This window comes from Vipera ursinii, assembly GCF_947247035.1.
Source record: "Vipera ursinii genome assembly, chromosome: 3".
In the NCBI taxonomy this organism is placed as follows: Eukaryota; Metazoa; Chordata; class Lepidosauria; order Squamata; family Viperidae; genus Vipera; species Vipera ursinii.
In genome coordinates, this window is record NC_139516.1 from 199,101,413 (window position 1) to 199,116,709 (window position 15,297).

General features: G+C 39.3%; 1 protein-coding gene across 1 annotated transcript; it reads right to left on the reverse strand.

Annotated features, from left to right (window-relative positions):
• Positions 1-3,806: 3,806 nt before the first annotated feature.
• HAS2 (hyaluronan synthase 2) lies at positions 3,807-14,908 on the reverse strand (the record flags this gene model as incomplete). The annotated part of the gene is given in 4 exon segments (XM_083360405.1): positions 3,807-4,736; positions 5,385-5,486; positions 14,283-14,852; positions 14,858-14,908. Coding segments are annotated over 4 exon segments (1,653 nt in total).
• Positions 14,909-15,297: the final 389 nt, after the last annotated feature.

Consider the following 15,297-nt stretch of genomic DNA (forward strand, 5'->3'; position numbering starts at 1 on the left):
TTTGTTTTATTTTGTCAGAAATAACTAGCCATAGAATTTTCCTATGGCACTGGTAGAAAAACTGAGAAACGTTTTCATTTTCACTGAAATAAAAAAATGACAGTCACAAACTTTGTGTGTTTGAATGAATGTTTGAGGAGCCCTCCATTTTTGACCTTCAGATATTTGTTTGAGGTGTCATGAGAATACAGCTGAAACATAAGACTCTCTCTCCCTCTCCTTCCCTCCCCCCTCTCTCTCTCACGCACACAACTGCATATAAAATTGGTGTAGTAAAAAGTACTCTGTATTATAGAAATGGGACAAGTTATGCACACATCTAGATGGAAACATGGATTCACATAAACATTTACACCATCGATCACCCAAACAGAGATTGACCTTTAGTGGTGACTTCCATGATTTAAATTAAGATTCTATGCAGAAGACACTGTTATAGAAAAAAATGTAATACACTCACAGTTGTACAAAAATATTGTATTTATTAAAGTAACAATTGTACTAAACAACCTATATTTGAAATGCATTGAATTATTGCTAGAATAAATACAGGCAATAAATTCAATATTTTTTAATAAAAGGAAATGAATTATTTGACACTCAAACGTTATTACCCAAAGCTTTAACTTATACAATATAAATAGTTAAAAGGCAAAGTCAAGTTTCTTTTTTCCCACTTGTGTTGTTTATTTATTTTGTTTCATATTTTTTAAAAATGTAATACTGATCGATTCGGTATTTAAAAAGGTCTTCCCCTGCCCAACTGAAATGTATATGAAAAACAAATTTGCAAGCAAGCATGCTTGTCTCCATATCACAAACAAATAAAGGGAAGTGTGTTGCACATCATTTTATGACAGAGAAAGAAGTAAACCTGCATCTTAATAAAAGATTGTTAAAGAGAATCAGATGAATGTATTTTCCAAAATCCAGTTAAGAAACTAGAAATGCAAACCAGTGTGGTGCTGATAATACTTCAGTAAATATCCTTTGAGTTAGTATTATATGATTTTGCCCACCCCATAGGCATTAGGCTCCAAATTTTTATTTTTCTAAACTAGAACCAGACTTATAGGCATAAGTAAAACAAACTTTGTTTACAAACATGTGTATCAGCGTTTCTTAATGTTGACCATTTTAAGATGTGTGGACTTCAACTCCCAGAATTCATGCTGGCTGGGGAATTCTGGAAGTTGAAGACCACACGTCTTAAAATGGTCAACATTGAGAAAAACTGATGTAGATGAACTTGGAATAGATGGAATTACTACAGCCCATGTCCATGTTTGTTCATTACAGAGTTGTATTTAGTGTGCTCATGTTACCCTGGAGTAAATTGCATTCATTTTTGTGGGTTTATAGTAAACACCTATGAGATTATATTATTAATCACATCTCTATTAAAATCAATGGGACATTAGAATTATTTAAGTCATCTTCCAGAAGCTGGCATTCTTCTGATTGGTAAGATTGCAGTTTCCATCCACCCTTACACCCTTACATGCTGACTGAGAATACTGGATGAAAATTTTTTGAGATGAGATGTTGGGTTAATATGTGACTAACCTAACTTTAGATCCAGCTAATGTGTTTAAAAGCTTGGGAAGTACGGAATTACTTTTCAGTTCCCAAACTTGGGTCTTCGGATTGAACAATGATGTTCAGATTCCTTTTAGTTTCATTTCCTGTGTGTGAATTTTATTTTATTTTTTAAAAAAATCACTTTCACTAACATTGATTTAAAGTTGCTGTGGTTTGTGAATCTTTTGGTTTTATTTTAGTGGCATTCCTGTATCATTTAAACATTTCTGGGTAAGACAGGAAGCAAGAATACTGGATCATGGTTACCAATCTGCTACATGATTGAGTACCTTTAAAAGTATCTTTGATTATGTCATGTATTCCCAGCCAGATTTGTTACCTTGTTCCAAGATATCAATATCAATAGCATTTAGACTTATATACTGCTTCATAGTGCTTTACAGCACTCTCTGATAGGTTTACAGAGTCAGCACGTTGCCCCCAACAATCTGAGTCCTCATTTTACCGACCTCAGAAGGATGGAAGGCTGAGTCAACCTTGAGCCAATCTGGATCGAATTCCAGGCTGTGGGCAGAGCCTGCAATACTGCACTCTAACCACTTCACCACCATAGCTCTCAAAGATCCTCACAGATTTTTTTTTTTTTGCTAAAACAGAGATTATGGGATTTATTCATCTTTCAGGAAATATATTCTGTTTTGTAATATTTTAATATTGTACTATCCAAAGCACCCGAAGGCAGGACAAGAAGCAATGGATGGAAACTAACCAAGGAGAGAAGCAATCTAGAACTAAGGAGAAACTTCCTGGCAATGAGAACAATTAATCAGTAGAATGACCTCCCTCTAGAAGTTGTCAGTACTCTGACACTGGAGGTTTTTAAGAAGAGATTGGACAACACTTTGTCTGAAATGGTATAGGGTTTCCTGCTTGAGCAGGGGGATTGGACTAGAAGACCTCCAAGGTCCCTTCCTACTCTATTATTCTGTTATGTCTGGGAGGGGAAAACAATTGCACATATCTATCCCTTTGGCCTTAATGGGGCGGAACCTTCTTCAGTACAACCCATACTGAATAAAAAGAGCTGTGCATAATGACTTGGAGAAAAGAATTCCCAGAAGTAGGAGGAGCACTCTGCAGGTGTAACAAATAATAGAATTATTGGAAGGAAACTGGGAAAATAGACATGGGGAGCTACAGTTCTGGCTGTTTCATCAGATGGACTGGTTTGTCCCATGCTTACTGAACAGAGAGCAAGGGATGAGATTCTTATGAAAAGCAACACTTGGTGGGCTGCTGTAGAAGACCTTTTTAGACGTTTCTCTCACCGTTTTTCTATCCCCCTAAACTGACAATTTGCTTTTTCCAAATAAAATGAAAGCAAGTCACACATGTTTATATATACTGTAATAGAAATAGCCATCCATCCATTGAAAAATACAGAAATTAAGTTTTATTCTTAAAAAAAACACAGAGCATCCATTTTCACATTGTGGGCAATGGTGTTTTTGTTTTTAAACCTTTTATTTTAAAGTAACAATTTTTCAACACCTATTTAGAAAAGGGGCTGTAAGTGGGATGGGAAGAAAAGATTTTTGGCAGTAATATAAAATATGAGAGCTTTTTTTAAAAAAAATGGTGTAAAAGGTAAACAAAGACAAATTATTACAATGATATAAAAATACAACTGGGTCATCCACTCTTAGAAAAAAATGACTTTGGAATTGCATTTGGCAGTTTCACACACACACACACACACACACACACACAAACACGTAACATCATTCTAAAAAAATCACAGAACAATGCAAAGACGTTTATAAATTATGGTTGCAAGGGTCATCAAATCCTTTGCCTGTGTCTCCAAAATTCCCTTTCTTCTGTGTCTGTCCATATCAGGGTGACTAATGAGGTATATAGGACATTAACACTTTCAGACATACGCATGATAGAAGAAAGTGCATTTTCAGAGACCACCCACAGGAATGGGTTGAATCCATGATTTTTCTCCTCCTCCCCCTACCAAAAAAAAGGCACAATCACATTTTTACTTTATTTTTTGTGTTGTTTTTTTCTTTTGCTTTGGCATGCTTCGTTAATGTTCAAGTCCAAGCAGCAGTAATCCTCTCCCCTTAGCGATGTCAAATTCAGTGCCACCAACTCTGAAAAGGTTTGTTTTCATGTCCCTTGGGGGAAAAAAAAACTTTGCTAAGGGCAGCAAAAAATGAAACAACAACAACAATAAAATGTCCATGCTGGTGAAATCACACATCAAGCACCATATCGTATTGTTGTTCCTTCTTCCGCCGGCCACATTTAGTGATAAGAGCCAAATATAAAGTCAAAAGCATTACCCAGTAGCAGGCGTAAAGTATTGTGCCAATGATCAGCACTGTCTGTTTTGATTCAGAAAATGGCTTTCTAGATTCCTTGTATATTGTGAAAATAACCCCGCCTAGAAGGATTGTAAACCAAACAGACACGGGAATGAGTCCTATGAAATTGACCACAATAGTTTTTCTGCCGGATGTGCCCCATCCTGCCTTGTTTATGGTGGCTATTGCAAACATCTTGGCTGGAAGTAAACTTGACATGTACAACACTGAGTAAAGGGACATAAACACCATAACGATGTTCCCTCTAAGGCAGCTCGCAAAGGAAGACTTGATGAGGCCAACAAGTTGAACAGTCAACAAGAAGAGAAGGATGTTCCACAGTTTTCCCCGGTAAAAAAGTTGTATAACAGTGGCAATGAGAAAAAACGGAAAGAACCCTGTGATGACTGCCTCGTAGGTCATCCACAAGTGATGCTTGTGGAACCACATGGCATTGTACAGCCATTCACGGAAATAGGACTTACTCCAACGGGTCTGCTGGTTCAACCATCTGAGATATTCAATAGGTGTTTCCGTAAGGCACTTTGATCGAGCGGTGTACTTTGTCGCATAGCCCAGGCTCAGGACTCTGTTGGTGAGATGTCGATCGTCTCCAAAGCTACACTGGGATCCCATGAATTCTTGATTATACCAATCTTCCACGAATTCATGGAGTAAGGAGTTCCTGTACATCCCTAAGGGTCCACTGATACACTGTACACAGCCAAAGTAGGACTGGCATGCTCTTTCAATATTAAATGCCATCCAGTACCTGACACTGCTGAGAAAGGAGATCCATGAATCGTACTTGTTCAAAATCTGCAAGAGAAGGTTAAAAATTAGTTCCTGAGATAAAGACAACAAGGATAGCCTTGACATAAAGCTGTCAATGTTTTTTTTAAATATTGTACTATGGAAGGTTCCCCATTTATTGTTTACATTCACCAGCTCTTATATGCATAAGAATAACCTCTGTACAATAATATTTCTCAAGATCTTAGGATGTCCCAAAAATTGTTATTGCTTTTGCTGCCCTAGTAGTAAATTAAGCTAAGAGTTTCAAAGACCCAATATTTTAGTTTGGATAGATTTCTTTGCTTTACTTTTTGTCATTATTCTGACTGAGAGTTCAAATCCAATCTTCAGTAATTCATCAGACCAATAACCACTGTCTTCATATTTAATATGCATTCGACAGATTTCTATGTCATCTTTTCTGATGGACAGGTAGTTCTTGGTTTATGATCATAATGGAGCCTGCCCACTAGTTCTAATCTCACAAAACTAGCTAGGGGCTCATTGGGCCAGTCTCTCTGACATAGGAAAGAGACCTGGACAAACCAGTTCTGAAATCTTGCCAGGTAAACTGCAGAGACTTGTCGAAGCAGCCGTGAAGAGTCAAGACGTACATGAAAGCACCAAAAAACAAAAATGCCGTATTAAAGTCAGAACAATTACTATATTCACCTGTACATCTCCTCCAACACCACCAACCATCGGATCTTCTTCTAAAACCTTCACCATTTCCACCGAAGATGCTGGATCGAGCATCGTGTCTGAATCGCATACCTGTCCATAAAAGAAAAAAAGCATAAAACAATTAAGAAAGAGACCAGGGTAGGTTTGTTGAAAAGTAGAACTATAAGCAATTACATAGTTAAATAATAATGCTTGCCTGTTGATGATATCTTCTCACTGGCTTTCCTGAGAAATCTCATAATGCTTAAATCCAATACTGAGCAATTGTTTAGCAATGAATTGGAAATGCAGAATAGGTGTACCACAATGTAAAATGTACCACAGTGCCTTTAAAATATTGGCCAAAGAGACTTGTGAAATTGATGGTAAATTTGAAGAAACAAATTTCGGCAGGATGCTTGCCTTATATGGAGATATAGTCTGCTATCCCATCCCCCTGAAAGTTCAGTTGGTTTTTTTGCACTTAATTTGGATCTCTAAAAAACCACCCAAAGGAAATTATATTGCTTGTTCTTTGCAAGCAGTGTTAAACACAAAGTAGCAGGCATATCTTTTCAATGAGCTATAATTCATTACAGATATTCCTCAACTTATGGTCACAACTGAGACCAATATTTTAGTTGCTAAGAGTGTTAAGTGAGTTTTGCCCCATTTTTTTGCCACCATTATTAAGTGAATCACTGTAGTTGTGATGATAGTGGGCAGGACAAGAAGCAATGGATGGAAACTAATCAAGGAGAGAAGCAACCTGGAACTAAGAGGGAATTTCCTGACAGTTAGAACAATTAACCAGTGGAACAACCTGCCTCCAGAAGTTGTGGGTGCTCCAACACTGGAGGCTTTTAAGAAGAGACTGGACAACAATTTGTCTGAAATGGTATAGGGTTTCCTGCTTGAACAGAGGGTTGGACTAGAAGACCTCCAAGGTCCCTTCCAACTCTGTTACTCTATTATTCTGTTATTATTCTTTCCCATTGACTTTGCTTATCAGAAGGACACAAAAGGTGTTCACACGACCTGAGACACTGCAAGTCTTTAATATGAACCAGTTGCCAAGCATCTGAATTTTGATCACATGACCATGGGGATGCTGCAATGCTTGTAAGTATGAAAAATAGTCGCAAGCGCCATTGTAACTTTGAATGGTCACTAAACGGATGGCTGTATGTCAAGGTCTCATCACCATCCTCACCATTTTAGCCATTGTCCATCTACTGCAGGATGAAGGCCTCTTCTGCATGTTTTTCACCCAATATAGTCCTAAGCTTTGTTTTGCCAATTGGGCCCGCAATACTTGCTGATATTGTCGACCCATTTTGTTTTAGGTCTCTTTCATGGATGCTTTTTACCAAGTGGGATCCATTCTATGACTGCCTTGGACCACCTGCCATCAGTTCCCCTTGCTATGTGACCATCCCATTTCTATTTCATTTCTTTTACTCTCTTGATGATATTGTATAACTTTCGTTTGTTCCCTAATCCATGTGCTGGTCTTTCTATGTATGTAGTGGTTCTTCTCCACAGTGATTTTTTTTTCTTTCTTTGGTGAACAAAGGTTATCTTATCTTGTCTTGTCTTATCTTATTTTATCTTATAACTTATACAGAACAGGGTAAAGAAACACAAGTTGGTGGGTGCTTTGCACTGTTCCTGATCTTGCTCGAGAGAGAGAGAAAAAAGATTGAATTTGGTGCCCCAGTTCAAATGTTTCCCACTGTCCTAAGGGGAAATGAATGATGAGTGAGCTTACAGATGCTTCAAAAAAAAAATTGGCAGAGGATCTGGGAAGAAATATGATAGCCCTTTTTGCTCACAGAAGGTTTAGCTATTCATGTGAAATATATACCTTGGATGCCACCATCCAGCTCTCTTTGAACTCACAATTCATGGGGCTCCACACTTCTAAACATTAATAAAAGTCTGTTTCACTCTTATGTTTAGAGTGCATGTTATTTTATTTCCTGATTATATGCTCATGTTTTCAATGGATTGGGAAGGGGTTATATTTTTAGTCTTCCTAAAATGTGAAATAGATAGCTCTTTTGAGCATGGTTGTTGTGAATACAACTAGTATTTGTGTTGTATATACAGCACACTTTGCATCACTTGGTTTTAAAAAAAGATTTAGTGGCTATGTGAAATTTGGTTTATTTTTAATCTTGCTGGAGGTATGTGTGTGTTAAAGTGCTATGTAAACTCAACTTCTCTGGCTGGTTTATGGTTTACAGTACTGTGTAAACTGAGAGAATGGGTTAATTCAGTAAGCAAGCAGATTTGTGAACACATTCTATGTACTGTTGCAATTTTGACTTTAGTCCATGGTTTTCTGGAGGATCTATGCGCATATCAGTATAGTGTAAATGGCATTATCTCTTCTATGTCCAGCCCTAAAAATGCACAAAACACTTTTGAATTTAAAGTTTTGAGTTCAAAACAGTCTATTCTAAGCTTAAAACCAAAACAGTTGTTTCAGATTCAAGAAGGGTTATCTTGAGCATTTTGGTTGAACATCAGAGGGCCTGTTTCAAGCTCAAGAATTTTCTTGCACCCCTTAACAATACCTTATCTCTTCTATAGATTTGAGGCATTCCTGACAATTATCTACTTCATGTGCTGCTTCCAGCATACTCAACAGACTCCATTGGTGTTCAAATTTATAAAGGAGGAATTTCATAAAAAAGGGGATATTTCAAAGATCAAGGCAGAATAAAGAAAAGGGAGAAAAATATTCTTATTTTCAGAGCGAGCCAGACCTTCAATATTTTGAGAGAATCCATTCAGGAACTGAATGCAACTTAAGGCAATTTAAGATAATTAAAAGAATATGCACAATATTGGACATGCTAATTAAGTCAGTAAAATTATATTTAAAATTAAAATCAGTTATTAAAATCAGCCTTCTTCCTTTGGAAGAACATTGGATAAACTTTCAATACACAAATGAAGGTGTCCAAAATTTTCAGATTTTGAAAAAAAATGAGAGAATATAATGTTTTCAAGCCAAGCAAACACTGCTTCTACTTTCCTAATAGGGCCTCAATGCCTGTGATTCATCATGATCAAATCATTAAAGTTAGACGAAACCTAGTGACTCATGGGGAGAAAACATCACATGTGTAAAATAATAAAATAAAATTGAAATTATATCTGAATTCTAAATTATGGAGTTCTTGCCAAATTTAGTAGTAAGAGCAGTTTAAAATTGGAGGTAATGGCTAAGAAAGATGGATGTCCATCCTTCTCCCGGATGTTTAGCTGCCATCTCTCTGGGCTGCTTTAATTTGGATTTCTGCATTACAAAGGGGCTTGAATGACGTCTAGAATTCTGCCACCATTTCTGTATTTATTAATGGTCACATGTGGCCATAACGCAACTCAATGTTTTGCTTCAACCCACTTTCTTCTGGATTTCTAGTACCTGTCCTCTCTGGCTAACCCAGGGGTCGGCAACCTTGGCTCTTTTATGACTCGCGGACTTCAACTCCCAGAATTCCCGAGCCAGCATAGCTGGCTCGGGAATTCTGGGAGTTGAAGTCCGCGAGTCATAAAAGAGCCAAGGTTGCCGACCCCTGGGCTAACCCAATAATCGTGCTTCCCATGGCTAGGTTGCTGAGTGTGACCAGCTGAAAATCCCACTAATTTTGCTGCTCTCCTCCCCATCCCTTGCAGAAGAGTCATCTAGATGAGCAACTGTGTTTTTCCTGGACACTAACAACGGGTCCATGACTTTCAGGATGATGAGTACCCATTCTGTCTCTTTTGCTGCCCCATAGCACTTGCTGCTGGCAGTGACCACCTCATTTTGCCCAGCAATAGGGCCAGCTTATCAGGGAAATTTATAGCTAGCGTTCAAATGGAGTCAGAGACCCTGTCATGGACTTGTAGTTTTATATAAATAAATATATTTTATAACTATATACACAGGAAACTAAATAGTCGGGCAAACAAGAATAACATCAGGTAAATCAACACAGCAGGAACATCATGAGGTAAAAGCACACAGAGGAAAAAGGTGGGAAACAAGGAAACTCCCCCTTTTCACTGAGCAACTAATCACAGCTCAGATTCCCTCATGCAGTGGCCAGTTCTCTTCAACCAGTTTGTTGTAACTGTGTGTTCTTACTCATTGTCCAATCTTTCCGGCTATTAAATTAAAAATCTTAACACAGCTCTTGTGGGTCACCAAAAAAAAAAAAAGATAATGCAGAAAATCTGTCCACATCTCTGTACCATCTAGACATGTAAGAGGGTATCAAGAATACAAATACACTGGTGATTAATACAAGTAACTTGCATGAGTGAAATATAGTTTGGGGGATAAGCTTTCCCCCAACATCACCACCCAATTCATTTTTAGGAGGTAATGCATGGGTGGAGATGTCTACTAGACATAGCCCAGCTGACGGATAATCCCTGCCTAAAGCTTGCACTTTAGAATTGGGGAGTTGGCCTGGTCTAATTCATTTTTAAGAGAACAGTATCAACCAAGGCTTTAAAGACAAAGCTTTTGCCTTGAGTGAGGTAATGCAGCTGTGGAGGCTGAAGCTCAAGATCTTGGCTGAAGGACTAGTCTTGTTTGTATTTCTAAGCTTCCCCCCACCTTCCTGACCCAACCCGCTTTCCCTCCCTGCTTCTTAAAAAGTTTTAATAGGACTACAAACTTTCCATTTTCATAGACGCTGCCAAACCTTTGAGATTCTCTTTTGAGACATAAGACCATATGTTCTCATAAGAGGGCCTCTGAGATGCTCACAGAATGAACTAAGCCTTCAGTTCCTAGCTGGGATCATTGTTATCTTTTTTTAAAAAAAGAAATGAGCTTGATGATTTTTTTTTCCTTGGGAAAAAAAGAAGACAATAGAAAAAAAAACTTTTAAAGGAAGACAGAGAGAAATGTAGTCTTAATATTAGATAACATTGGCCTGGAATCTTAGGTGTTTTATCAGCCAGATTTGATAGCCTATCTTGGATCACACGTTTAGCTCATCTGCCGGCTTGATCTAGTAGTTAAGGCACTAGCCTAGAAACCAGGAGAGGGTGAGTTCTACTCCAGGGCTTTTCAGCCAGTGGTACGGGTACCACCTGTGGTACATTGGCACCTGGCAGGTGGTACACGACCATCCTAGAAAAGTAGCAGCGGGGGAGGGGAATGAACTGAACCGGTGGCAGCACCGCACAAGCCTGAGCAAGAGATGGCTGGAGCTGCAGGGCTGTCAGGGCTCAGCAGAAGTGCCAGGATCAGCGCCAGGCTCCAGCTGGAGCTCGGCGCTGATCCCGGCGCTTCTGCTGAGCCCAGAAGAAGCGCTGATCATCTGGAATGTTGCAGCATCTCCAGGGTCTTGTGATTTACATTCAGATGCTTGGCAACTGATTCATATTTATGACGGTCACAGTGTCCCAGGGTCATGTGAAGTGACCAAAACCTGCTGCAACCACCCAGCAGAGGGGGGGGGAATAAAAACCAAACACCTCCCCCACCCCATCCCCACTGCCAATCCTCAACAGAAATGCTCACAACAATGAAAACCTCAGACAGGAGGAAGAGCGCCGCCAGGCAGGCAGGCAGGTGTCTTGCTTGGCTGGGGCTTGGGGGCACTTTTTTCATTGCCTTTGTAACTTCAAACAGTCACCAAGTGAACTATTGTAAGTCGAGGACTACCTGTACTTCATCACTTTTTTCCTTTTTTTTTTTGGTCATCCAAGTTTCTGACACCTTGCTAGGCAACTGGTGGTACTCGGATGTTGCCATATCCTAAAAATGGTACAATGGGTAAAAAGGTTGAAAAGCCCTGTTCTAATCCCACCTTAGGCCTGAAGGCTAGCTAGGTGACTTTGGACAAATCACCAGAAGACTGTGAGTTCTAGTCCTGCCTTAGTCATGAAAGCCAACTGGATGACTTTGGACCAGTTACTCTCTCAGACCAACCAACCTCACAGGATTGTTGTTGTGTGGAAAATAAGGGGAAGTAGTATTAGATATGTTCACCAGCTTCAGTTACATATCAAAATAAAAAAGGTGGAGTATAAATAAATACAAATAAATAAAATATATAAACTATCCTCTGTTGCTCTGTGGTGCATCTGAACTTCCACGTGTGATAGCAGACCAAAGGTCTGAGAGAAATCAAATATCAGAAAAAAAATACTTTGCTAACTCAGCCTAAAGTTGAGACCTAGACCTATTCAAACCACTGTATTTCCACAGTGGCCAATCAGATGTTTTCTGAGAAGCCAAAAAGTGAGAAATGAGCATAATGACTTCCTCCTGCTTGTGCTCTCAGCAGTAAATATTGAGAAGTACACTTCTACGCAAACAGAAGAAATGGTAATTACAGGCAAAGTAGTAATTACAAAAGCAAACTGGAATCTTGACATACTAAGTTCTTGAAGTAAGTTCTTTTCTCCCATCTCCTATAACAATATTGAGGGTATTTTTCTTAAAAGTTGACTCCTAATATTACATGTAATGTCTAATGATGGTGATTTCAGTCTAAAAAAATAGGATCCAAATTTATAAATGAGGTCAGGTTGTTATACAGGTAGTCCTCAACTTACAATTGTAACTGAATCTGCCTATCATGGTCGTAAAATGGGTCAGTCATATGTCCAACTTTTTTTGCAGCAGTTGTTAATTGGATCAGTATGATTGCTAAGAGAACTGATGGTTTGCTATGGGTGCAGTTTTGCCAAAAATTGGAAATAAGTGTTGGTTTTCAGCAAAACTGCTATAAAATGCAGTCACATTTCCGTGGGATACAACAAACAACCATGAATGCAGCCATGTTACCAAGTGCCGGAAGTTTGGTTGTGTGACTGAGGGAAGGGGTAAATGTTGGAACTTTGAATCCAGGTCATAATTAACCCCAAGACAGGTCTACTGTAAGTCAAAGATTACCTGTAGGCAGGTTGTTTGGTAGGCATATTTTTCACTATGTTGACTACATACTACTTATAGTTGGGCATAGTTTTGCTATGTTAACAGTATACTACCTATGATAAAATTCTGTTCTTTCTTCTTAATAGTTTTTTAGCTTTAAACTGACCAGCCAGCAGAAGGCAGCCTCAAACCAAATACTGCATCCGTACAGACCACAATTATGTGAAATATTTATGACCTCATGGCCACATTCGGGTCCCCCTAAATATTGGTGCAATCCTCAAGAATCCTCAAACATTAAATTGCCATATTTAGTCTGAAGAGGAAAATTATTAAGCCACAGCCAGAAAATAATAATATTGTCTCTGATGAGTTGTAATTCAGTGCCACTGCATTGCAATTGAAATGAAATCAAATTTAGTTTGGCTCTGCCTACCTCCACTACATGCCCCCACTACATCAAATGATACTTTGGAATCAAGTGCAATGTTTAATGCAGAAAGATACCTGCATACCTGCTTTAATAAGTTAACCATTTGGGGTTGAATTCCTACAATGCTAAACCATAGGAGTCCCTGCGGATTTTACTCATCTCGGTTTCAAGGCCACTGAGCCAGCATTGTCAGAAGACATTTCCATGAAGTCAGCATGACGTCATGGAGCACTGTTACCTTCCCACTGAAGTGGTACCTATTCATATTTGTATGCTTTCGAACTGCTAGGTTGGAAGGAGCTGGGGCAAAGGCGGAAGCTCACTCTGTCATGTGGCACTCAGATCTCGAATTTGGGTTGCCAGCTTTCCAGGCAACAAGCCACAGTGTCTTAACCTCTGAGCCACTAAGCAATAAAACATCATTAATAAACTGCTCTGGCTGACTTCGCACTGCATGTTACCTTAGCACCCATATTATAACAACTATCTGCTTTTTCTGCTGATAGAATACAGGTAGTCCTTGACTTACAACAATTCATTTAGTGACCATGCAAAGTTACAACATCCCTGAAAAAAAATGACTTATGACTGTTTTTCACCCTTCCAACCGTTGCAGCATGCCCTTCGTCATGTGATTAAAATTTGGACGCTTGGCAACTGGTTCATATTTATGACGGTTTGCAGTGTCCTGGGATGATGTGATCATCTTTTGCAACCTTCTGAAAAGCAAAGTCAACGAGGAAGCCAGATTCACTTAACTGTGTTACTAACTTGATAGCTGCAGTGATTCACTTAACAACTGTGACAAGAATTGTTGTAAAATGGGGCAAAACTCACTTAACAAATATCTCACTTAGCAGCATAAATTTTGGGCTCAATTGTGGTTGTAAGTCAAGGACTACCTGTACTAAGCTGCTGGATGTAGCAGAGGTTAGTGATACGCAGCCATGTCTGACAATATTTAAGCTTTAAGAACAACCAAGGAATCATCTTTGCAATATGGCTATCAACACAAACAGATGGTTTAGATGAAAAACCCACTAAAACAAACCAGAGTTTATTCACAGTGCCCCAGGCTCTGTTGAGGTCTATGCCAACTTAGCAATGGAAGGCAATCAAATCCAGGCAACTACAGGCAGAAACGCTTCCCTGACCACAGTCCATTGCATGCTGTCTAGAACAGGGAATAATACAGCTTGTGAGACACCTGGTAGAGATGTGTCCCTTTTTGCTACCCAAAAAAGTTCATCAGGGAAGCTGCTGGGGCTATGTGGAATCAGATGCCCCAGGGTCTCTTTCTAGATCAATTAATTATCATCACATAACTTGATGGCAAGCTTTCACCCTCCCCATTTGAGCCCTCATCACTGTCATTATGTACCATCTGATCATCTTAACTATTTCAAAAGTCCAGCTTTTTCAACGGCTCTGCTGTTTCCCAATGGAGAGAGAAAGAGGCACACTGTTTGCATAAGGGGCAGGATGGGTTGGGCTGCAAGCAGCTCAAAATATACAAGACTGGCTTTCTTGGGACGCCTGTTTTATTTGGCACTGAAGGAGAATGTTTTAGACCTACCTGTACATAATCCACGCTTCTCCCCAGTGCTTTGAAGGCTGTGTACATGACTTCTCTTTTTCCACCCCATTTTTGCATGATGCAGACACTCTTGTTGGACAGGACCAGCTGAGTGACGTGTTGCATGCTTTCTCTATGGGACTCTTCAGTCTCGTTGGGACCTCTCTGATGAAAGTTATTCCTCCAGATGTAAGTGGCAGATTTATCCCTGCCCATGATTTCACTAAAAATGTCCATCATGTAAACATCATCTTCAGAATTCCCATCGATTACCATAATCAACTTAATTCCAGGGTAGGTGAGCCTCTTCACGGAAAGTAAACATTTCTTTAAGTAGTCTGGGTCTTCTTGATAGGCAGCAATGCAAAGGGCAACAGTTTTGTTCAGCTTGATTGGCGTCTCAAGAGATCGGCGCATTTTACGGTGCTCGAGAAAGGCAAATAAGCTTTGGATGATAAGGTGGGATGCCAAAATAGCACCATAGAGTCCAAAGGAGAAATAATAGTTGTCTGTTTGGATAAACTGGTAGCCCACAATATAAGCAGCTGAAATTCCAAGCAGAAGAGATACTCAAATAGGGTCGTTCCAAGAATTCTCAAGATGCATATAAACCTCTCACAATGCATCTGTAAAAACCAAAACGAGAGTTATAATTTCTGCTCTATGGCTTAATAGAAGCACTAAGCGGGTTACTTAGTAAAACAACTGAGGGATCAGCTTACCACTTTACAGTTTAGGATGGAAATTGTTGACCCGAAGACCAAGAATCTAAGAATACTTGTTAGAGTATTTATTAAAAGGAGGCTTAATGTTACAAGTTTTCCAATGAGGAGTCTGCTTACAAGTCTCTCTCTCTCTCTCTCTCTCTCTCTCTCTCTCTCTCTCTCTCTCTCTCTCTCTCTCTCTCTCTCTCTCTCTCTCTCTCTCTCTCTCTCTCTCTCTCTCTCTCTCTCTCTCTCTCTCACACACACACACACACACACACACACACACACAGAGTTTTCCTTCCACACTT